This window comes from Varanus komodoensis, unplaced genomic scaffold (genome assembly GCF_004798865.1).
Source record: "Varanus komodoensis strain SLA01 unplaced genomic scaffold, ASM479886v1 scaffold69, whole genome shotgun sequence".
NCBI lineage: Eukaryota > Metazoa > Chordata > Lepidosauria > Squamata > Varanidae > Varanus > Varanus komodoensis.
The window spans coordinates 2,328,829-2,354,239 of NW_025336334.1; the positions used below are offsets into that span (position 1 = coordinate 2,328,829).

General features: G+C 46.4%; 1 protein-coding gene across 1 annotated transcript in view; it reads right to left on the reverse strand.

Moving 5' to 3' along the window:
* Positions 1 to 18,650: 18,650 nt before the first annotated feature.
* PHF21B (PHD finger protein 21B) overlaps positions 18,651 to 25,411 on the reverse strand; it is a 270,227-nt gene continuing 263,466 nt past the window's right edge. The window contains exon 11 of the mRNA XM_044450884.1: positions 18,651 to 18,881. Coding sequence (XP_044306819.1) covers positions 18,651 to 18,881 — 231 coding nt within the window. The remainder of the gene's footprint in view (positions 18,882 to 25,411) is intronic.

Genomic DNA, 25,411 nt, shown 5'->3' on the forward strand with positions numbered 1-25,411 from the left:
CTTCAGTATCTGGCCTTCTAAAGAGCAGTCAGGGTTGATCTCCTCTAGGACTGACTGGAGAAGAGCCTAATGCTGGGAACAATAGATGGCAAAAGAAGAAGGGGACGGCAGAGAATGAGGTGGCTAGATGGAGTCACTGAAGCAGTTGGTGTGAGCTTAAGTGGACTCCGGGGGATGGTGGAGGACAGGAAGGCCTGGAGGAATGTTGTCCATGGGGTCGCAATGAGTTGGACACGATTTCGCGACTAACAACAACAACAACCCTTTCCGTTTTACTTTTATTAGGTTTTATTATTCTATCTAAGCTGTATATGGATGGCCACCACAACCTCTGCCTTTTAAAAGCAAGCCCTCTTTTGGCATACCAATAAGTTAAATGGTGTGAAAATTCATGAGGGACCGTTTGGTACTGGGCTACTGAGGGCCCAGTCCTGAAGCAGAGTCGCTGTGACAGCAGATGGGAGGGTGTGTTTCACTCGCTGTTACAAAATGGTTGGGTCTGAACGTTCGTCTCTGCTGTGAAGTATGCAGACAGGCAGTCTGTTGGATAACTTGCCTGTGTATCCTTCTTTGATCTGCCAGTGAGGTAGGCTGAGAATAAGGTTTTAAGCTGCAACCTGGCTAGTTTCATGGTTGACTTGGGATTTGAACTTCGGTCTCCCTAAATTTGGTCTAACATTCTTCCAGGACATAATAGTCAAAATGCCTCTCCATCATCCTAACGGTTATTTTCAGACATACTGCCGGCTTCAGACAACACAACAAACCATGGTGGCTTTTTAAACTCTTTCTGTTCTGCTGTGGTGTCCAAATCCAGTCATGGCATCTCACTGTGGTGAGAAAAAGCAGGTTGCTTACCTGTTACTGATGTTCTTCGAGTGGCCATCTGTGCAGTCACACGTGGGTTCAGAGCCTGCACAGTGCCTGTCGCCGGAAGATTGATAGCTAACAGTCTTGGTGGGAAAACTCCGCTCCCCTTCCCCCGAGCAGTATATATGGAGCGGAGTGTCCGCCATTTTCCAGTCTGTGAAAGACCAGACGTTTGAATTCTAGAGAAAAATGGAATCAATGAACAGAACGATATCAGTAACGCCGACAAGTTTGAGAAATACTGTATAGGTACCGAGGACAAAAATAACATGGTACCGAGAAAAAAATACCACCCAATGACACCGAGCGGGGTCGGTGGGTGGGTTGTGTGACTGCACAGAGGTCCACTCGAAGAACATCAGTTACAGGTAAGCAACTTGCTTTTCTTCGCCGTGGCCTCTGTGCATCACACATGTGGGTAGATTAACAAGCTTACCCTGAATGGAGGAGGGCAGTGTCATCAACAAAGAACAGATGAAAGAACGGCTCTGCCGAAGGAACAGTCCTGCCTGGCACGGACATCCAGTTGATAATGCTTTGTGAATGTGCATGGGGTAGCCCATGTAGCAGCTCTGCAGACAGTGTTGATCGGGACGCCAGATGCGAAGGTGGAAGAAGCAGCAACAGCTCTAGTAGAATGACCCTTCGGGATTGTAGGTAAGTCCAACTTAGCTAATTGATAAGAGAGAATAATGGTTTGTACTATCCACTTAGAAAGTCTCTGAGGAGTGACTGGAGAACCTTGACTGTATTCAGAATATTTCACAAACAGCTTGTTGGAGCGTTGAATAGACTCAGTCCTTGATCTATAGAAGGCAAGGCAACGTCGTACATCAACAGTGTGTAATGACCGCTCAATCGGATTCGATGGAGATGGAAAGAAAGCAGGTAAAACAATTTCCTGGTCCATGTGGAAGGAGGTAGCCACTTTGGGGAGAAAGGCTTGATCCATCCGTAGAACTACCTTCTCTTTATGGAAGTTCAAGTACAGAGAGTCCACCCTAAGGGCACAGAGCTCACTAGCTCTCCATGCTGATGTGACTGCTACAAGGAATGCAGTTTTCCAAGAGACAAGATGGAGATCAATTGTTGCCAAAGGTTCAAAAGAAGGTCTTGTTAATGCTTGTAACACCACAGAAAGACTGCAAGTGGGCATAAGCGGTCTGGCTGCCGGATGAAAGCTATGTAGCCCCTTAAGGAATCTCTTTATTAGCGGCCGAGAGAAAATGGAGGAGCCCTGGATAGCACCCCGGTAATAGGAGATAGCAGTCATGTACACCTTTATGGAGGATGGCTTAAGTCCAGACTGGTGGAGTTTGAACAGGAACTGGAGAATATGATCTATGGATGCCGACTGCGGGAGAAATGATCATGATTCAGCAAGGATAATGTACGCCACTTAGCCGCGTAGGACTTCCAGGTGGACGGCCTCAGCGCAGAATAGAGAATGTGTTGGATGCCCGGGTGAGGAACTGTTGAAGCCGAGGAAACGGCCATAGGAACCGAAGACATGGGGAAGGCAGGAGGGTGCGAATCATAGAAACATAGAAACAGAGCAAGTCAGAAGGGGCCTCCCGGGCCATCTAGTCTGACCCCTGGCACCAGCCGGCTCCGCACACAACATGCCCACCATGTGGACGTCCAGCCTATCCTTGAACACCCGCACCGATGGGGCCTCAATGACCTCTCATGGAAGCCCATTCCACACCCTCAGGGTTCTGACTGTCAGGAAGTGCTTCCTGGCATCCAAATGGAACTTTGGCTCCCTGAGCTTTGCTCCATTGGAGCATGTCCTGCCTTCCTCTGCAGGGGAGAACAGGTCTCTACCCATCTCCATGTGACATCCCCTCACATACCTGTATGTCGCCAACATATCCCCTCTGAGTATCCTCTTCTCCAGGCTGAAGAGACCCAGTTCCCTCAGTCTCGCCTCATACCCCATCCCTTGCAAACTGGCCACCAGCCTTGTGGCCCTACGCTGCACTGACTCCAACCTGGCTATATCCTTTCTGTAATCATGGCACAGTACATCAGGTTCGGGGACAGGATTCACAGGGACAGCGGACAACATCGATACCGTGTCGAAAAGGACTGCTACCGAATTCGCCAGGCCTTCAACCTCAGTGACATCAGATCTGGCTGGCGAATTGTGCCTTCTCCCCTGGTAATGAGAGACGGAACGGATGGAAGCTGAAGGTAGTCTTTTCAAGAAATGTGAAGTAGTGTGGAAAACCATGCTTGGCGTGGCCACCATGGGTTATCAATATTCCTGTGGCCACGTTGTGGATTATCTTCGAAATCACCCTCATAATGAGGGGAATCGGGGGAAAGGGGTAAAAATGAACATTGTTCAACGGGATCATAAAGGCATCTCTGGATGACCCCTGCCCAATTCCCGCTCTCGAACAAAAAACTTCGCAAACCTGGTTGCTCCGGGTAGCGAATAGGTCTATGTCTCGAAGACCCCAGCACTGGAAAAGGTGGTCGCATGTCCGGCGATCCAGTTCCCATTCGTCGGATGTGGACATGTGTCTGCTGAGGAAATCAGCTTCCACATTGTCCGTACCGGCGAGGTGCACCGCGATCAGGGAGATGCCTCTCTGAATGCACCACTCCCAGATTTGTATCGCTAGGCATGCTAACGCTGGCGACTTCGTTCCTCCTTGCTTGTTCAGATAAAAGACTGTGGCGATGTTGTCCGAGGTTATCTGAACAACTCGATGCAAAAAACATCTTTGAAGGACCGAAGAGCCTTGTAAACTGCTAGAAGTTCCAGGAAGTTGATATGATTCCTGGACTCTTGTCGATTCCAAGTGCCCTGAGTGCGTAGGCTGGAGCATAGAGCTCCCCAGCCGAGCAGAGATGCATCAGTACCAAGAGTCGCCGTCGGGTGTCGTGGTTAGAATGGGACCCCAATATTCAGGTTGTCTGGCACTGTCCACCATATGAGAGATTGAAGAACTGACAATGGAAGTCGGATCAGCTTTGGGTAAATCTCTTTGAGGCTGAAAAACCTTGTTGAAGAAAAGTTGGAGGGGCTGAAGCCTGGCATACGGGACGACCGCAACGAATGCAGCCATATGCCCTAGTAGCCTTTGGAAAGAGCGTGCAGGAACAATTTTGTCTCTTTGAATTCGACAGATGTGTCGAGCGAGGGTACGTTGTCTGTCCCGGGCGAGGAATGCCTTCGTTTCCGTAGAATCCAGACGAGCTCCGATGAAATGGATTACCTGTGCAGGAACAAGAGTGGATTTCTCGCGGTTAATACAAAGTCCAAGATCCCGTAGCAGGGAGCAGGTAACATTTATAGTGGAAGACAGTGCTTCTCTGGTTTGGGAAACCAACAACCAGTCATCAAAGTAGGGTTATATCTGGACCCCTCGAAGTCGTAGGTGCATGCACACAGGGGCCATACACTTCGTAAAAACCCTCGGGGCAGTGACCAGTCCAAACGGAAGCACCGTGAATTCGTAGATTTCAGATGCAACAGCAAAACGGAGGATACGCCTATGATACGGATGGATTGAAATATGACAATAGGCGTCTCTCAAGTACAGTGAGGCGAACCAATCCTCCCTCCTCAGCAGTGGTAAAATATTTTGAAGAGTGGTCATCCAAAATTTCTTTGGAGTTATGAATTTGTTAATATCTCTTAGGTACAATATTGGTCGGAGACCACCGTCCCGTTTTGGGACTGAAAAATATCTGGAATAGAATCTGTGGAGTCCTTCTGTTAGAAATAAGCAACGAATGGCTCCTTTGGAAAGGAGTTGGCAAACCTCTTCCAGCAACACCGGTGAGCTGGGAGTAACATAGAAACAGAGCGAGTCAGAAGGGGCCTCCCAGGCCATCTAGTCTGACCTCCGGCACCAGCCGGCTCCGCTCACGACATGCCCACCATGTGGACGTCCAGCCTATACTTGAAAACCTGCAAAGATGGGGCCTCAACGACCTCTTGTGGAAGCCCATACCACACCCTCGGGGTCCTGACTGTCAGGAAGTGCTTCCTGGCATCTAAATGGAACCTTGGCTCCCTGAGCTTTGCTCCATTGGACCGTGTCCTGCCTTCCTCTGCAGGGGAGAAAAGGTCTCTACTCATCTCCATGTGACATCCCCTCGCATACCTGTATGTCGCCGACAAATCCCCTCTGAGTCTCCTCTTCTCCAGGCTGAAGAGACCCAGTTCCCTCAGTCTCGCCTCATACGGCATCCCCTGCAAACCGGCCACCAACCTTGTGGCCCTACGCTGCACTGACTCAAACCTGGCTATATCCTTTCTGTAATGAGCAGCCCAAAACTGAACACAATACTCCAATTGCGGGCGCACCAGAGTCGTGTAGAGTGGTAGTAATAACTCTCTTGATCAATTAGTCAAACTTCTGGCTATGCAACCAAGGGTGGTGCTCGCCCTCTTGACCACATCACACTGCTGACCCATGTTTAACCTGCGGTCAACCAGTACCCCGAGGTCCCTTTCACAAGTGCTGCTCTCCAGCCACTTGTCACCTAACCTGTACTTCTGAAACCCATTCCTATACCCCAAGTGCAAGACCTTGCACTTATCCACATTGAACGCCATCCTGTTGTCTCCTGCCCACTTCCATAGCCTGTCCAGATCCTTTTGGATCTGGAGTACCTGCTCCTCAGTTATGGCCACTGCTCCAGTTTTAGTGTCATCTGTGAATTTGATCAGCAGACAGTTCACCCCATCTTCCATGTCGTTAATGAAAAGATCAAACAGGATCGGCCCCAGGACAGAGCCCTGGGGGACTCCGCTTGTTACTGGCCACCATCCCGATGATTCCCCGCGAATGGTTACCTTCTGCTTTCGGTCAGTCAACCATGCTCTAATCCACCGGACAGTGCTTTGGTGTATCCCAAAACTCCTCAGTTTCTCCACCAGGATATCATGGGGCACTTTGTCAAAGGCCTTGCTGAAATCCAGGTATACCATATCCACTGCATCCCCTCCATCTAGCCGTCTCGAAACCTTGTCATAGAATTCCACAAGGTTTGTCTGGCAGGACCTGTTTTTCCAGAAGCCGTGTTGTGTGGCTGTCAGCCTCCCTTCCCTATCTAGCAGCACTAGATCTCTCACTATTATGAGCCTTTCCATTGTTTTTTCTACAATGGACGTAAGCCTAACCGGTCTATAATTCCCCATGTCCCTTCTGCTACCTTTTTTGAAAATTGGGACCACTGATGCCACCCTCCAGTCCTCTGGAACTTCACCCATTCTCCACGAGGTCTCAAAAATGGAGACCAGCAGGCGTGAGAGAACCCCTGCCAACTCTCCAAGTACTCTCGGGTGTAACCCATCAGGGCCTGGCACCTTTGTAATGTACAATGCCCTTAGGAGCCCCTCAACTTCAAGGGGGGGGGTGACTCTAATCTGTGCCCCTAAGTCCCCAGCCTCATCTAATCTCCTATGTAGATATCGCCCATCCTGCTTTGGGGAGAACACAGAGGCAAAATAGTCATTTAGCATCTGTGCCTGTTCCCTCATATCAGTCACTGGATCTCCTTCCTCCTTATTTAATGGTCCCACCACTTGTCTCCCCTTCCTCTTCCTATTTACAAGCTGAAAGAAGCCCTTTTTGTTGCTCTTGATATTCTTGGCAAGTTTCAGCTCACAATCAGCCTCAGCCTTGCAAAGAATCCTTCTGCAACGGGCATCCTCCTCCCAGTATACCCTTTTGTCTATTTCCCCCAGTACCCATTTCCTACGGAGATTCCTCTTTCGTCTAAACCCTCTAACCACCTCCTTTCGCATCCATGGCGGCACTCTCCTCCGCCTCCCCACCTTACTGGCTAGAGGTATTGTGAATGCTTGCGCCTCCAAAACCTCCCTTTTGAGTGCTATCCACCCCTTCTCAACTTGCTTACCTTCCAGTAACCTATCCCAGGAGACTTTCTCCAGTTCAAGAGTTGGCCCTCTTGAAGTCCCAGCTTCTAGTGCTCAACCTGCTGCACGTCCTCAGTCCCCTGATCACAAAGCAAAGGATGGAGTGATCACTCGCATCCAGAGCTCCCCTAATCTGTTATTCATCTATCAGCTCCTCCCTATTGGTCAAGACCAAGCCAAGGATGTTTCCCCCCATCACCTCTCGGACCGTCTATGTGAAAAACCCTCCCTCTATAGCTTCTAGGAAGCGACGTGACCTGGTTGTCACCCCCGAGTGAGTCTCCCAAGTAATATCCGGAGATTGAAATCTCCCATAATTACTGTGTCTCTCTCCTGAGGTATCCTTAGAATCTGGTCTGTCAGGACATCATCCAGGGTCTGAAGTTGACCTGGAGGGCCATAACATACCCCCACTGTCAGGTCTCTTTCCCTGTGAAAACCCCTAAGTTTCACCCAGACTGCCTCTACCGAATCCCCATGTGTGCTGCATTCTATCTCACTGCATCCTATCCCTTCCCTGACATATAAAGCCACACCCCCTCCTCTCTTTCCCTTCCTGTCCTTTCTAAAAAGGTGATACCCCTCTATGTTCACATTCCAATCTTGCCTTTCATCCCACCCAGTTTCTGTGATTCCCACCAGATCATACCCTCCTATTCCCAGGACAGCTTCAAGCTCTTCCTGTTTATTACCCATGCTCCTAGCATTGGTGTACATGCACCTCAACTCCTTCCCACCACTTCCTTTCCGTGGAGTTCCCAGCCTCCTCTTTCCTCCCATCCTCCCTGATACATGGCCCCTCTCTGAAGGAGTCCTGGCAGTCCCTGCAGTATCGCTAAAACCCTACTCCCAGAGCCCTGATCCTCTCCCCACACTTGCCCAGTGCAGACACGTTACCGGGGGGCCTGAACCCCCCCCCCCCGGCTCAGTTTAAAGTCTTCCAGATGAAGCTCACTACAGCATCTCCAAAGGACCTTTTCCCCATCGTGAGGTGTAACCCGTCCCTTGCCAGAAGTCCATTGGCAAGAAACCGAGTGCCGTGGTTGAGGAACCCGAAGCGTTCCTTCTGGCACCACACCCTAAGCCAGTCGTTCACCTCGGAGGACCTCCTGTCCCTTCCTGGCCCTAATCCTCTGACAGGTAAGATTGACGAGAAGGCCACTTGGGCCTTCAGCTCCCTGAGTTTCTTCCCCAAGGCCTCAAAGTCCCTGGTGGTCCTAACCACATCCTGCCTGGCCACATCGTTTGTGCCCACATGGATCACCAGGAGCGGCTGGTGACTCCCGGAGTGAACAAGACGCTCCACTCTGTCCTTCACATGCTGGATGCATGCGCCCGGCAGACAGCAAACCTCCCTTGTCTCCAGGTTGGGGCAGCACACAGGGAGTCCCCAACAATCACCCGCCGCTGTACCTTCCTGGTGCTGGTGGGCGGCCGTGCCCTGGCCCTCGCCTCTGCTGCAGCGGCCCCCTTGCTGCCTGACGTCCCAGACTGGGGGTCCTGCTGGTCCCCCGAGGCCTCAGCAGCCACAGCCTCCCCAAGTGGAGAGAACCTGTTTCCCAGGTCCAGATTGGTGCCAGGAGAAGGAGGAGGCTGTGCTGGCTTCCTCCTCCTACCTTCATGTCTCCACAGCTGCTCCTCCCGTGGTCTCTCCCTCAACCCTCTGTCCAGAGGGGGGCTGCTCTGGGGGGGGGGGGCGGAGAGCTCTCTCAGCCCTCAGGCACCTCACCTCCTCTTCTAGCAGGGTCACCATCTTGCACCGAGGGCAAGTGTAACCCTGCCTCTCCCGTGGGAGAAGGGCGAACATGTTGCAGCTGTCGCAGCGGACAGCAACACCTGTGACTCCCGCCAAGGCCATCTCCTGGTCTGCCATCAGTATCCCTTCTGAGACCTTACCTTGGTCCCCTGCCTTGTTTCTCCTGCAGTTCCTCTCACTCGCCCAGTTCTCCCAGACAAAAACCCACTTGCGCACACACACACAAAGATAAAATAAACTTAAATTGGAAGAAAAACAAAGCACAGCACAAACAAACAAAAACAAACAATCAAACCTCTGTGTCTCGGGGAAGGGAGTCCCTGGGCAGCCTGGGCCGCAGTCAAGGGACGCAGACAAGGGACGCCGCTGGATGGGACTCGATGGAGCAATAACATCAAATTCTATTCGATATCCATGCTGAATGATGGACAACACCCAACAATCAGATGTAATGGACTCCCAAATGGGAAGCCGACTTTTCAGCCGGTCCCCGAATGAGAGGGGGAAAGGTGAGGTTAGGAGGAGAGGAAGGGTTTGCCCGCCTCATCAGCGCTGGCATTTATCCCCGTCAAAGCAACGACTGCATTGCTGGAAGCACTGGGACGGTTGCTGCCTACAAAATTGTTGGCGTTGATGTGGTTGCTGTCAAGGCTGGTATTGTTGACGGTATTGTGGACGGGTCCATGAGCACTTATGTTGAGGCTGGGACTGTAGTTCCATACGACGGGCCGTCATCCTCGATTCGTGGATCTTATTTAATTTGCTATTGGTCTTTGCATTGAAGAGACCGGACCTGTCAAAGGACATCTCCTCGATTCTCCACTTCATTTCTTCTGGGAAGTTGCAATTACACAACCAGGCGTGTCTGCGGAGAGAAATGGCACTGAGAAGAGACCTCGAGTCTGTATCAACATGGTGCCTGGCTGTGGAAAGCTGCTGCACCGCCACTTGCATAGCTTCCTTTACAAAAACCCTCGCCAACTCGCCTTGATTGCCTGGGAAGGTGGCAATGATGTTGTCTAGGCGCTGCATGAGGAAGTATTGATAGCATGCCAAAGTCGCCTCGTAGTTTGAGATTCGTAAGCCGAGCCCAGAGGCCGCATAGACCCGGCATGCTAGGGAGTCGACTTTTCTTCCCTCCTTATCACGAGGTGCGGTGTGTCCCCGTGCCTCCCGGCCCTGAGAAGACTCCACAATGACTGAGTTCAGCTTGGGGTGACAGAGGAAGAACGGAATGTCCCCCTCCCGAACCAGGTACATGGATTCATATCTGTGTGAAGTCGGTTGTGGATGAGCCGGGAGGTCCCACGGTTGGGTCATCGCCTGTAGTAGGGTTGTTATAAACGTCAGGGCGATGGAGGTGGATTGCTCACCCCTGACCACATCATAAAAGCGGTCAGTACTGGGTCCCGGTTGTTGATGGACTTCAATCTCAAGTGACTTCACCAGTATGGACATCAGTTCGGTGAAAGAGATGTGCGGCTCTTCAGTGGATCCCAGGCCTTGCGAAGTAACTGCCACATCTGGTGAAGTCGAGTTGACCTCGGACTCGTCCGAGTCCATCCAGTAGGGAGGTGGGACACTGGAGGAGGAATCTCCTGGCAACTCCAATCTGCTGCTCTCTCTAGATGGTGACCTTGGGGCATCTCTAGGTGTAGAGTGAAAATGATCCCGAGGAGCTGGCAGAGAAGATCGGCCTCTGGGTACTGTGTAGTAGCCGACAGACTGGTATTCTTCCTGTCTTGGAACGGAGGAGTACTGGGACTGGTACCAGTCATCGGATCTGGCATCTGAAGAACGACTCCTGTGGCTTCTCGGGGGAGACATGCCCGTGTCGGTATCCAGAGGAACAGGCAGCATAGGTGTTGGAGACCGAGCTCTCGGTGGGAATCTCTTATTTCGCCATCCGAAATCGAGCGGCGTTGTGGATCCTGGAATAGTTTAGATCCAGTCCGGCATGGGGAGCCTGGCGGAGTGACCCTCATAACCGCCTGGATGGCCGGGACCAAGGGAGTTGGTACCGCGACTGGAGTTGGGATTGAAGAAGCCGCTGAACCCGAGTGCCGATGCTCGGAATGCTCAGGGTTTTGATCGGCTTTCCGGCTTTATCCTTTTTGGCCTTCTTGTGCACAGGCAACTTTCCCGGGTCACAGTGCATCCTCTTCTTTTGTTTTCTTGGTGGGGAAACAGGCTGATCACCCATGGTAGGAGCGCCTTCATCGGAAGGGTGGGAGGGCGGAGCAGTCGAGGAAGAGGCTGGGCGGTGAGGCGGAACGGCCAAAGTCGGACAGCTTTCGGGTGGAGCCAAAGTTGTGAGAGGCTTAGCCACCAGCTGGTCTGATTGGAGGAGAGCCTGGTCCCACAGGAGTTTGCGGAGGCGGTTCTCCCGATTCTTCCTCGCCTGTTTGGAGAAGGCCAAACAGTGGCTGCATTTATCTGTCCTGTGCACTTTCCCCAGGCAAAGGAGGAACAGGTCATGCGGGTCCACAGTGGACATTTTGGAGCCACACTTTCTGCACTTGCAGAACGCTGCCCATTGCGCCATCGCAGAAGCAGAAAAAAAAAGATAGTATAGAGGGAGTAGATAATATTTTTGTTTTTGTTTTATAGGAACAAGGAGAAGTGAAAAAACAAAGAAACTAAGTGAAGTACTAATGAGTAAGACGAACAAGGGAATACTAACTTGGTAAGAGAAAAGGAGAAAATTCAATAAGCAAGAGCAGGTAAGTAACAATCTAAGCAAGAGCGAAGCGGCACGAGGCACAACGAATGGCGGTCGCAAAGACTGGAAAATGTTGGACACTCCGCTCCATATATACTGCTCAGGGGGAGGGGAGCAGAGTTTTCCCAAGACCGTTAGCTATCAATCTTCCCGCCACAGGCACTGCGCAGGCATAGAACCCACATGTGTGATGCACAAAGGCCACGACGAAGAACAAAGGTTTGTTCTATAGTGGGGTGGCCAGACTTGCTCAACGAAAGAACCATGTACAGTAAATGTTGGATGTTTGAGGGCTCCAAGTGGGCACCCATGAGCAGCAAGACAAAAAATAAACTCAAAGAGCCACATGTGGTTCCCAAGCCTCAGTTTGGCCTGAACTATAGTGTCTTCAGACATGTGGTTTCCACAGTCCTGATATGCAACTTACTTCAGGAGTGCTCCAGCCATCAAGCCCCTGTGTATGGACAAATGAAGAAAAGACAGGAGACATAGGCAGGGATTGATGCACCTTGGGATTGACTTTCAGGCACAGTGGCTGATGGGATACATGACAACAGTGGGAGGAATGAGTGGGAAGGAAGCTAGAATAGACACAACTTGTTGGTTGGGCAGATCATGGTTGTTGTTTGAATGCAGCCCTTGAGTATGGCAGCCTTTTAGATTACATGTGCAAGCAGGGGTAAAGGAACAGGAATCCCCTAATTCCTTGATAATGGCCTTGGTCCAGAAGTGACATCCATTTGGTGTTTATGCAAGATCACAGTATTTGTGCCCTTATGTGGAAGCCAAGCCCCATTGATTTCAACTAATTAGCAGTGCTTAATACTCCATTATGTTGCTGAAATTATTTTATGCATTGGCTTCCATCGATCTCACTTCACTGTAATTGTTTTTCTTAAACCCATGTAAGAATAACTTGTATGTATACAGTACCTCATATAATAGGGAAAAATGCATAAGCCATCCTTAAGTGATAACTTGGACACTATTTGGGAGAGTACAAAGCATTAGTAGTATAAATGAAATGACATGCTGGCATTTAGGATTCGTAACAGCATGAGGCTACTTTGTCTAATGTCTATACCAATGAGCCTTTCAGCTCTTTCAGTGTCAAAGCTTGAAAAAAGAGATGAAAGTTCCATCTAAGTTTACATAGAAGAAATAATAAAAGTGCATGAAAACGCAAGCTGCAAAACCTTTATGATGAATACCAATGATCAAAGCTCCTGTGTATTTCCACTGCCATTAGTGGGTTTTGTCAATCCTCTTCTGTATTCCCCCAAGCCCACCATAAGCAATTTTTAAATTTTTGCTGTAATTTTCAGGAATCTTCAGAGTCTTGTAGTACTTTTCTATCATGACAATTTTAATGTAAGCAACTCAGGGTTTGATCATATTCATCCAGCTTAAGTTAAAAGTAGCTTGCAGAAGCAGCCTAGGGGTTTCTGTGTGAGATCCATATCTCCTTGTGCCTGGCCTTCATTTTGTAGAAGAAAGAAGTCAGGGTGGGTGAAAATAGATTAAAGTAAATGTCATTCCATCTGATGTGATTGGTGTCACTTCATTTCAAAATAACCTTCTTCTTTATAAACACAGTCTGCAGAAGAGAGCACAGAACGTTTGGTGGACTTAAAAAAGCCTTTTAAGCTGTCAAAGTAATAATTATTCTGCACATAGGAGAGAAATAAACACAACCATTACCATGTGAAAAATATCCTCAAATCCATAGAAAGATAGATATCCCCATGTAATATCTCTATTAGGCCACCCAGGATTTTGAATCTCACTGCAATGGAGATTCTGCACCACTTCATTTTATGAATTTAATTTATAGAGGTAATGATGATGGATAAATGGGTAATTGATTGAAGGGGAATTCATTACATTTTGGAGCATGATCACAGTGAGAATTGGAAAATTAATTGTGGGTGACCTCCCAGTTTGTCCTTTATTAGACTGAATCAAAGGTCACAAAATAGTGTGTAAGCTTTTCATTTCATTCCTGTTCCGCTCAGTAGCCAAAGCTGTCTGGATGGTTCACAACAATCAAAGAAGGCATACTTATATATCAATTCCATCAATTCCAAAACAATAAGAAACAAATTTCACAAATCCCTTACAGAATTTCACCAATGCCTTGTCGCATTTCATTTCAGTTTTAGAAAAAGCAAGATCAAAAATTGCAGGATAGTATCAATTATGACCTATCAGTAATATGTTAGCCAAGGTCAAACACACCAAACAAATCTTTGCTATGTATTGAGGCATTAATAAATAATGCGAACTGCAAACAGCTACCCCAAAATGCAGAAAACAACACGCAGGTTTCTTACAATCATTAGGAATTGATGTGTTCTCCAGAATGCTTCATCAGGCTAGATGGAGGGAGAAGTGGCTGATCTTGCAGCCATGGAGTCTGTTTTAGTCATGATCTTAAGTTGGAAAGTGGAAGCAGGGGGCAGACCTTCAAATTAATTTATCCCAGCAGGTACAGTTTAAGTTTGAGCCTAGGACTGTCTGTATGTCTGATGATGATCGAACAAGCCACCATTTTATTTTTGATTGCATGGACAGTCTCGGTCTGCAGGCAAAACACATACATTCCTGTGAATCCTGTGAACCACCCAGCGACCTGTTTTGGGCTTATGGGTTTATAGAAATTAAATCAATCAATCAATCCTTTGGAGACAGAAGTGGAAAGAAATGTGACTGTTTTATGTCAAAAACTGGCTATTTTTCATGGTCTGTTAGGTTAAACAGGAATCCATAGAAGCCAGTATTTTGGGAACTTTGAGCTGGCCTAGTAAAGGTATTGCCCTAATATGGATTTTATAATTGTTCTTCCTTTCACTTTTTGTGTGACATGAAAAACACTGGATTTAGCCATTCAGCACTGAAGGAAGTTGGGAACTGTTAATAGCTGTGTATAAAAAGAATTCAAGGCATCTTAGCAAAGAAACCACAATGGCTTGCTGAACATTCACGATGTTCATCTTGGATCCTGCAAACTTCATAGCTCCCAGAACAGTTCTGCTGGACAGAGTACTGCATGGATGCAATGGTGGCAAAAGATGTATAGGTTTATTTTTGCCATCACCATCATTATGTGCTAAACTGAATTCTAGCTTGTGCCCAGAGGTGTTGCTAAACAGTTTTGTGGCCCAGGCCCACATGCAGCTAATCAACCTATAATTTGCATATGCTAATATAAACACACACACACATATATGCAAACGGAGACATAATTAATAGGATTTATCTAAATTTCACAAAAGCAAAGCCAGCCAATTCATTTCTCACCAAAAACACCTCAAATAAAATACTTTCCATTAATTTGCCATTTACCACAGATCATCCCAAATCAGTATACCTATTTCAAAGAAAATTTTACCAATGTGAAAAAATACACACAAAATAAAATGATTGGTATTTTTCACAAGCATTTTCATGTACTTTCTCATCCCCGCCCCCACTAATAATGGCAACTTTTACAGCAGTATAGAAAGCCATGGAAATCACCCACAATTTTCTAATTCCTATACTTCTCCTGATCCAAAATGTAATGCATTTCCCTTCAAGTAATTACTCCATTAATCAATCATCATCACTATAAATTAAATTCAAAGTAGAATGAAGTGGTGCATAATTCTGTTGGGATGAGGTTCAAAATGCTGCAAGGGTGGTTGGAGGAGAGAAGGCTATAAGAAAAGGAGGAACTAAAGATGATTAGGAAGGAAGGTCAGTCAGAATGGTTGTAAGGAAAGGACAGTCAGGCTTGGGGCTGCAAGTCAGAAGAAAGGCAGATAGGAAGCTAGGACTAGCCAGCATGGGGGTGGTGGGGGAGTATCACAGAAAGCAGCCTTATTCCAAGCCAGATCATTGCTCTATCTAGCACCTTATTGTAGTTCTCCCAGGATTGAGGCAAACCCTATGCCTGATATTTGGGACTGAACTTGGTACTTTCTGCATGCCAAATTTGTGCTCTAAAACTGAACTACCCCCATCCCTCAAACACACACACACAGAGAAAGGAGGCAGAGTCTGGAAAAAGAGGAAGATGCCTCATGGGCTCAAGCCTAACAAGGACCTGCCTATAGCCAATCTTGTAAAGTGAAATTTCCACAGAAGTCGGAGTTCAATTTTGGTCTAGAGAAGTTGCAGCTAAGTGATGATTTCGGGAATCAGGTTCCCCTCTTCTGTTAAGGCTGTTGTGTTTTACCCACCATACTTGAGTCAGTTATTTTGGGCAGTTTGTGTACACTAATGTGCAATTTTATATGACGATTTTGCTTATTGGCAAGTGTGCATAGGTGGGGCTCCAAAGTGCTCAAATGGAATTTTTTTACTCCCCACTCTTCCATTAAATGGCAGATTCATGAGTTATGTTACAAACTGCATATGAAAGCAATGTCCCTTTTTCGAGAGAGACGCATCCAAGAGATTGGGTATGTACATGTGTACATGCAGACATGGAGGGCAATATTGTGACTAATGAGTCCTTCTTTCAGCATATGGAACTAGTCATGAGATTCTTTGGAGTTATTATGTAGCCAATGTTTACTGAGTAATATAAACACTGTATGTCTTGTAGCACAGAAAGGAACAAAACAGCTTTGTCCACCATCAGCACTGACCAGGCAATGTGCAAATTCCCAGTAGCCATGATCAAGGCATGTTACTTAGGATGGCACAGCCAATGCCTGGAAGCAATGTATACACTTAAGCGACCACACAAATATTAAATCTGTCAGTCAAGTTTAATTCATCATAAAGAAGTAAACTACATTGGTATATTTAAGACAAACACTTTGTTTCCTATGCACACTATCCACGGGACAGGTCCCTTTTCCAAAATAACTACTTTTAACAGTCCCAGAAAAACATGTGTTCAGAAAGTCTTCACACTGAATCAACTTTCTGTGTTTTTCTCTTTTCTTTTTAAAATTCATCTGAGAAGGAGAAAAAGAACCATTCAACCTGAAAACATTTACATTGCAAGCCATGTTGGAATGCATAAATTGGCATACAATAATCAATGTATCACAACTGTGTTTACTTAGTTCACTTTTGTTCATCAATAAAAGAATATAAAAATCTTGTTCAACAGAGTGTTAAGTGTATTAAAATAGATTTGTATAGTACTGCACAGTTTCTCCCGGAGTTGTGAAAATGGTTGAAGGGACTGTGTGCTGCCTAGAGATGGGCAATCCCCAATCAATCAATTATAAAAAGTCAAATCCTTTGACTTTTCGGCACCGTGTGATAGGTTAGTGTAAGATGCTTCACCTGTGGTATGTGGAAATGGATTCTTGCTTTTGATCTATTTAAATACAGGGGTGACATTTAGGAATAGCGGGGGGCAAGCTACTTTTTGCCCTTTCTTGAGTTTTTGACCACATGTAATTATTTCTCAGGAGCATTTATATTTCTGATTCAACAGACTAACTTAAAAAATTAAAATGAGTCTGTGTCTTAGTTATGTATGCCAAGGCACAAATCCCTTCACTTAAAAAAAAACCAGAAAACAAAACCTAAAAGAAACAAGACATAAGTTTCTTGTATATGAAGTTGCTATAGTTGTGAATTACTGAACAAGTAAGCTGAACAAATGATAAAATACTGTGCCACTTTGAAAATTACAAATTGAAACAAAGTTGAGCTATAGAAGTTACAATCCTGTGTTTGTTTACTCAGAAGTAAAACTTAGTGTGTTCCGTGGGGCATACTCTCCATTAAGTATATCTGGCGCTTCAGCCATAGGCTGCAACTTAAAACATACTTAGCTGAAAGTAAGTCTCATTAACTCAATGGAATTTACTTCAGTGTGAACACACAGTATTGCACAGTTAATCCTGACTATATCCAAGAGAGAATCTTTAACTGCTCCACCTATCTGAAACGGTGCTCCTTCTTAAAGGTGCTCCTTTTCCACCAGGAATGAAAGAGGATTCTGATGGAGAAGCTATGCTGAAGAGAAACTGGTTTGCCCATCACTAACTTCTGAGGTACGCCTCAGGGTTCCAGCGTAGGCCCCTTGGCCTATGATGGGGCCAGACTGACCCTTGCTGCATCAGGAAGACTAGCTAGTGAAAAGAAAATTAAAAAGCAGGTTCTCTCTAGCACTTATCAGGCTAATGGTAAATGATTCACTTGTGGTTAAATTTAGCAAAATTATAAAAAGGACTCAGTACTCCAAATTTGACAGCCCATCTCTCCCCACCTGTCAAATCCAGTAAAAGATACAGTCCCTTGAGGCAGTTCATTTCCTGTACTATTTAGCAGATACTTCTGCAGGCAAAAGAAAGAAGAAAAAAATTCACATTCCCTATTTTACATTAAAAATGCAGTACAAAAGTGTTAAGGTTTTTGGCATATCATTTGTACTGTTGAGACAGAAAAAAATCAGCAACAATGATATTATTTGCTTTCTTTCTATAAAAAACAAAACAAATCTGAACCCCTCCCCCACAAAAGAAAAATAAAATAGAGATCCAACCTGCTGAAGATACTTGTCACTATCATGGTTTATGCTAAACCTTGCACAAAAAACTCCATGAGAAAAATACATCAATAGCAAAATAACTTGAAAGGATCTGCAAAAATTAAGGGGTTTTACAGGCATACCTCTTTAAATACTTCAGAACGCATATACAGAAGCATCAGCATGAAAATACTTCAATATTTCACTAGAAATGCTAATTTCATACATTTTTATTTAAATATCTGCAACTCTCAACTATAATACTGGAAAAAAAAGATTTGATTTTGAAGGCTCTGTGAGTGTTCAACAAATGCAATTCTTTTCAAACAGCCCCATACTCCATTCAACCTGAATCACTGTGACAGACCTTTTTCGTTTTTAAAAATCAGGAATCCATGTTCACTTCCAAACTATTCATTTTTAAAATTCACTTTCATTCCAGCTCCCCTTCTACCACCTACCTGCATACTAGCTCACTAACTCTGCATTTAAAACTATTTTCCTTCAAAAAGAGAACTTCCTTCAACCATTTGTCCTCCCCAAAGGATGCTCCAGTTCACTGGTACCCTCCCGCCAATGGCCAACATATGTTGCTTCATTGTCCTTGGTTGTTAAATACATTAAGGCCAACACAACAACAGAAAGAGTTGCCTAAGCACTGAAGATCTCAGCAACAGAAACTGCAGCAGGACATCTTCTGTGTGGAAAAGTTGCCAAGAAACTGAACTACAAAGTGGACTGGATGGTTTTTCCAACATGCTGGTGTATAAAAATGGACCAACATTATATCCCTCCCACCCCACCTTTCCTTCCAGATGCAGCTGTAATTTTTCCACTCATATTGTGTATGTGTGTTTGTGTTCATTTGTTGATTTTGCTTTGAAAAGAAAAAAAAAAGATTTTCAGGCAGCCCTTGTCAGTCGTTACCCTGTGTTGGCTGCAAGGCTTTGTGTACGGCAGCAGCAGCTGAGGCAGAAGACGGTTTGATCCAGGGGACAGTTAGCAGGGAGGAGGTGGTGGTGGTTGTCATGGTAACCTGAATCATCTGCTCATTCTGTATCAGTCTAATGAGGGTTTTGAGGCGCTCCAGCGATGACTGGATCCCTTTCTGCTGGGCCAATAAGCTGTTTTTCCGCTCTAAGCACTTCTGTCAAATAAGAGAAGGCGGGAAAGGACGTGAAAACACTTCCATGGCAAACATACTTCCCTGGGTACATGCTCAGCTAACTCAGTTCCATTGCAATACTTCTTAAGTATCCTGTTGGAAGCAAAATCCAAGTGGTTCATGGGTAGAACTTTCGGTCAATTCCTCTCTCCCCACTCCTTTCTGAAGGCATGTTTATGTTGAGTGTGGAGGCAGAATCTAGTCAAAACCACTCTCTCATCTGAATTAATGCACAATGTACAAAGGGTTATGATTTTATTTATTTCATTGCAAAAATCAAGGAATTGCACAATTAATCCTGCATGCCCTAGTGTATTTCCCAAACGGCAGCTTCCCCACCACCCTCCAGTGCTTGATGATGAACTATTTTTGAAAAGCAAGGGAATGAACAGTAAGGGAGGAGTGGCAGAGGCCAGGACCAAGGCAGAGGATCTGGTAATATGTTCCCAGCCTTTTCTGGGCAGTGGACACAGGGAGGATACAGCCCTTTAGGGATGCTTACTCACACTGGACAGGGAATGGTCTTTCAGAAACCTGGTGAGATGCATGAGGATGTATTATTCAATGCTAAAAGAAAAATGTCTTGAATTTGGATGGTGTGGATGGTATCTTGCCTGATACAGAATTTTGGCTATTTTGAGATGTTATACAGGGAGTGATTTTCCTGAGAAGTATCTTGCGGGGCATAGGTTGGGGTAAGGAGTATGTGTGTTTCTACCACCCTGAACAATCCAAATTTAAATAAACTAAAATACATTTACACTCTCAATAGGCTCAATGTATGAGGGGCTGAGCACTCTGGGTTATTTAACCCATAATCAACCTATTGCGTCTGGGTTTAGGTGACACAAAGCAACCTCTAATTGACTTGATCAGAGACCACATATGGAAGATGGCAGCAGTGCACACCTGGCATGCAGTGCAGCAAATAGTGGGTCAAGTAAACCACAATCTGCTACCATTAAGTGGAAACAGGCCTGGTATTTCATACACACATGGGGTAAGTGATTACTTTATATTGCTGTGAATAAACATATAGGTGCTATCGTTAAGCTAAACTAAGTATTCAGAGGGTACTGCCAATAAACTCCTAATAAGACAGAAACATGAGTAAGAGATGTATGTATTAATTTGTCAGTATGGACTTGGAATGTCCATTTCCTCCATTGAATGAAAACAAGCCTCTCTTCTTCAATAAAGGTCAAGTCTGTGTACTATGGGAAATGCATTTGATGGATATATTTGGCTAAGGATATATTTGCATTCATCTAAACATAAAAACAGGCATTTCCTCTTACACAAATGCAAACTTGCAAGCACCACATTTCAAAAGTGGAACTTAAATAAATTCTATTTCATTTTGGATGAAGGTGGTGGTGTTGATGATGATTTGTACTGCAAAGTCCAGAGCACTGCCTTCTCCGTGTGCATGTGCCCCACTTAATTCAACTGCATTTTAATTCTTTATTTTACTGAATCTAGCAGTCAATTCCTCCATTTTAATTTAATGAAGACTTCAGGAACCTAGTTATTTTATTGCATAATATTTTTGATTGCTCCTGTCAGCTGAGGCATTTATGCAGAATTGCCTATCTGGTCACCAGCCAAAACATCCATTTGAACAACAAAGTAAAGGCAGGTTGCTTACCTGTAACTGTTGTTCTTCAAGTGGTCATCTGTGCATTCACACATTATGGGTGCAGCGCCTGCTCAGTGCCTGCAGCTGGGAAAAATTCAAAGCTTTAACGGATTTTGCCAGGAACTCCGCACCCCTCCCCAGCTATGGTATAAAGGGCGGAGCGCTCGCCATTTCCCCAGTCTCATGGAGACTGTCCAATCGCCTCCTGGTGGATGAGTGGTCAGTGTCAGGCAACACCAGTGAAGAGAATTAAAGAAATGAACATACTAATAAATTGAAAATAAAATATTCAGTGGTTGCATAGAAGGAAAAAAAGCTTTCGCAAACCCAGTCACCAACACTGAGTGGGGCCGGTGCGTGGGTTGTATGAATGCACAGATGACCACTTGAAGAACGACAGTTACAGGTAAGCAACCTGCCTTTCTTCGCCGTGGTCTCTGTGCATCACACATTATGGGTGACTAGTAAGCTTACCAACCTGGAGGTGGGACAGTGTCATCAGTGAAGAATCAAAGAAAGGACAGCATGACCAAAGGAGCAGTCCTGTCTGGCATGGACATCAAGTCTAGTGTGTCTAGTAAATGTGCAAGGAGTCGTCCAGTTTGTCGCCTTGCAGATGTCAGCAGAAAAAGCTGAAGAAGCTGCCACAGCTCTAGCGGAATGACCCTTGGTAATGACAGGGAGCTCTAGTTTCGACAACTGGTATGTCAATTCAATGGTCTGGACAATCCATCTGGAGAGTCTTTGGGAGGAAACAGCCGAGCCTTTATCATGTTCTGAGTATTTAATGAAAAGGCTTTTGGTCTTTCTGAAGTTCTCCGTACAGGACCGAAAGAAAGCCAGGCAGCCACTTACATCGAATGAATGGAGAGATTTTTCTATTGGTGTTGAGGGCAAAGGGAAGAAGGCTGGCAGAACAATGTCCTGATTGACATGAATGGGTGTAGCGACCTTAGAAAGGAATGCAGGGTAAGTTCGGAAAACGACCTTCTTCTTATGAAAGTTGAGGTAAGGAGGGTCAACACGAAGAGCACATAGTTTACTCACCCTCCTAGTTGAAGTGATGGCGACAAGAAAGACTGTTTTCTAAGACAGCAAGCATAAGTCAGTGGTAGCTAAAGGTTCAAAGGGAGCTTTAGTAAGAGCTTGTAACACTACAAAGAGACTCCAAGTTGGGACCACTGAACGAACTGGAGGTTGAAGATTTTGTAATCCTTTCAGGAAATGACAGACAAGAACGTGTGAGAAGATCAAGAAGCCGGAGATGAGACCACGAAAGTGAGAAATCGCACCAATGTAAACCTTAATAGAAGTAGGTTTAAGTCCGTGCTGGTGTAAGGACAACAGGAAGAGTAAAATATTGTCAACTGAGGCTGAGTGTGACAGAAATTGGTTGCTTGCCGCAAAGGTGGTAAAACACTTCTATTTAGCTTCGTAGGAGTGGTGAGTCATTGGTTGTAGAGCAGATTGGAGAATAAATTGAATGACTGGGTGAAGGATGCTCAAATCCGATGTAGGACCTGAAGTTTCCATCGGTACCGAAGATTGTGTCAGTACTGAGGGTTGTACCGGCGTCACTGGATTCGATGAAGATGTTGGTACCAAGGAAGAACTGATAGTCACTGAATAAGCCAAGCAGTGAGGCTCAGAGAGTTGAGGTCGGGATGGCGAATTGCCCCGTTTTCCTGCGTAATGAGATGAGGGACGTGTGGGAGACAAAAGAAGGTTTGTTGGGAGAGATTGAGAAGGGAGGGAAACCAGGGCTGGCGTGGCCACCACGACATTATAAGAATTACCTGGGCTTTGCCTTGAACAATTTTGGCCAGGGTTTTCATGATTAGCAGGATCGGAGGAAACGCATAGAAAAACGTGTTCGTCCAGTTCACCATCAGAGCGTCTCCCAGTGAATTTGGGCTGATGCCTGCCCAGGAGCATAGTCCATGCACATTGAATTGGCTGCTGTAGCAAACAGATCTATGGTCGGGGTGCCCTAGTGTTGGAAAATATCGCAAATCTGTTGGTCCAACTGCCACTCGTGAGTTGTGGACATCTGCCTGCTGAGGGCATCCACTTCTTCGTTGTCTACACTGGCGAGATGAACTGCTAGCGGGGTAATCCCCCTGGGGATACACCAGTCCCATATTTGCAGGGCAAGATGAGCTAACGGTACCTATTTCATGCCGCCCTGCTTGTTGATATAAAAGACGGTCACAACATTGTCTGAGCTATTTGAACCACTCGGTCCCAAAGGGCTGATTAGAAGGACCGGAGAGCCTTGAAAACTGCTAGAAGCTCTAGGTAATTGATGTGCCTGGACTTTTGTGACCCTGCCATGTGCCTTGAGTATGGATATTGGCACAATGTGCTCCCCATCTCGTAAGGGAGGCATTGGTGTAGAGGGTCACCAACGGTTGTGGCTGGCAAAAGGGGACTCCTGTGGAAAGATTGTCTTTGTTCGTCCACCAAGTCAAAGTCCGAAGGATGAAAGCAGGTGATAGGAGACAATTTGGAGAGTCGTGCTGAGGATGGAAGAGGCGTTTGAATCATAGTTGTAGAGGTCACATTTGAAGTCTGGCGTTGGGTACGATGGCAACTGTGGAAGCCATGTGTCCGAACAACTTCTGTATGGAAAGTGCAGGGGTAGGTCGGCCATTGTAGATGTGATGAATCGATGACCAAAGCTTGTCCATTCGAGCTTGTGGTAGGAATGCTCTGGCTTGGATCGAGTTGAGACGTGGTCCAATGAAGTTGATGACCTGAGGGAATGAGGCAGGATATTAATACAGAGTCCGAGTTCATCTAAGAATCTACACATGGTATCGATGGCTGAAAACAGACTCTCTCTGGATGAGAAGACAATCAACCAATCGTCCAGGTAGGGGTAAATCTGGACACCCTGTAACCTGAGGTGGACACAAACAGGGGTCATACACTTCGTGAAGACTCGTGGAGCAGTAGCAAGTCCAAATGGGAGGACATTATACTCGAAAATGTCAGAGCCAACAGTAAATCAGAGAAGCCACCTGTGTGATGGATGGATGCTGATATGGAAATACGCATCCTTTAAGTCTAGGGAAGCAAACCAATCTTCCCTCCTGAGCAACGGAAGGATATTCTGAAGGGTGGTCATCCGAAATTTCTTAGTCTTGATGAACTTGTTAACGCACGTAGATCAAGTATTGGACGTAGACCACTGTCCCGTTTCGGGATGGTAAAATATCTTGAGTAGAAACTGTGAAGCCCCTCTGAGCGAGAGAGCTGACAAATCGCCCCTTTACAAAGTAGCTGGGAAACCTCGTCTCAGAGGACTGTCGATGGAGAGGTGTAACGGATCAGTCCCGAAGGGGGCACGGTATCAAACTTGATTTTATATCCGTGCTTGACGATGGAAAGTACCCATTTATCAGATGTGATGGACTCCCAAATGGGGAGTTGGCCTTGCAGCCAGTCCCCAACAGGGAGAGGGGAAGGTGGCTGGAGAGAGAGAAGATCAGCCTATGTGTCCCGTCAATACTGTTGCTTGTCGTTGGACTGATGGCAATGGCCCTGCTGGAATCGGGAGGCAGGCTGGCCTTGGATTTGTTGTTGGTGAGGCTGATACTGTTGGCGGGAGTCGTATCTTTGGTAGGATTGGTACTGATAAGAGCGAGACTGTGGCCACTTATGTCGGTTCTGGCTCGGTATTTCCATCTTCCGAGCGGTGACTTGAGCTTTGTAAATATGCTCAAGCTTGTGGTCCATGTGGGCGTTGAAAAGGCTGGACCCATCGAAAGGCATGCCTTTGATGTGCCTCTTTGTCTCATCTGGGAAATTGCAGGAGTGTAGCCATGCATGCTGCCATAAGGCTATGGAGCCGACAAGTGCCCGGGAATCGCATTCCACATGATGCCGTGCCATACTGAGTTGTTGTATGGCTAGCTGCATGGACTCACGGATAAAAATGCGGCCCAGATCACGTTGTTGTTCCGGGATGGTTGAGGTGATGGATTCCAGACTTTAAATCAAAAAGTACTGGTACCTGGCCATTGTCGCCTCATTGTTTGATATCCGTAAGTCCAGTCCCATCACAGCGTAGATATGGTGTGACATCAAGTCTATTTTCCATCCCTCCTTGTCTCTCGGGATCGATTGCTCCCTGTTATCTTGACCCTGCGATGACTTGACAACTATAGAGTTCGATTTTGGGTGTTTGAGCAGGAATGGAATTCCTGCTCCCTAACCTTATACATCGACTCATAGCACTGAGATGTTGGATGTGGCTAGCTCGGAAATTCCCAAGTGTCCGTCATAGCCTGGAGAAGAGTCATTATCAAGGAGATGGAGACAGCGGATGATTGCTCCTTACGAACAATGTCGTAGAAGTGATCCTCACTGGGGTTCACCCGAAGTTCTCCAGCGACCTTGCAAGATGAACCATAAGTTCTCCAAACGTGGAATACGACTTTTCCGGCAGCCCAGGTCCCTGAGTCAAAATGACGGCATCAGGAAAGGTGGAAGCCTGATCTGAGTCCTCTGAATCCGAGTCATAGTGGTATGGAAGACTGGAGGAAGAGCCAGCCAGAGATGGAGGAGGGCGGGAAAGCGCAGCCATTGAGGTGGAAGGCACTTCTGCCCGGGATGGACGATGCCTGTGCACCGAAGGCATGGGGTAGTAGCTGTACGGTGGAGGGTAGTCTCAAGGATAGGACTGAGATGGGTCAAATCCGCTGTATGGCATCAGGACCCAGTTCCTCAACAATTGGCCCGAGGCACACTGGTGGCGATGCGTGTCGGATGGAGGCTGAGGCCTCAGCAATGTCTCTGGTGATGATGGCATCAGAGTAGGCGAGTGAGTCAATGGATAACCCGGTTGAGAGCAGGGAGGTGAATCCCA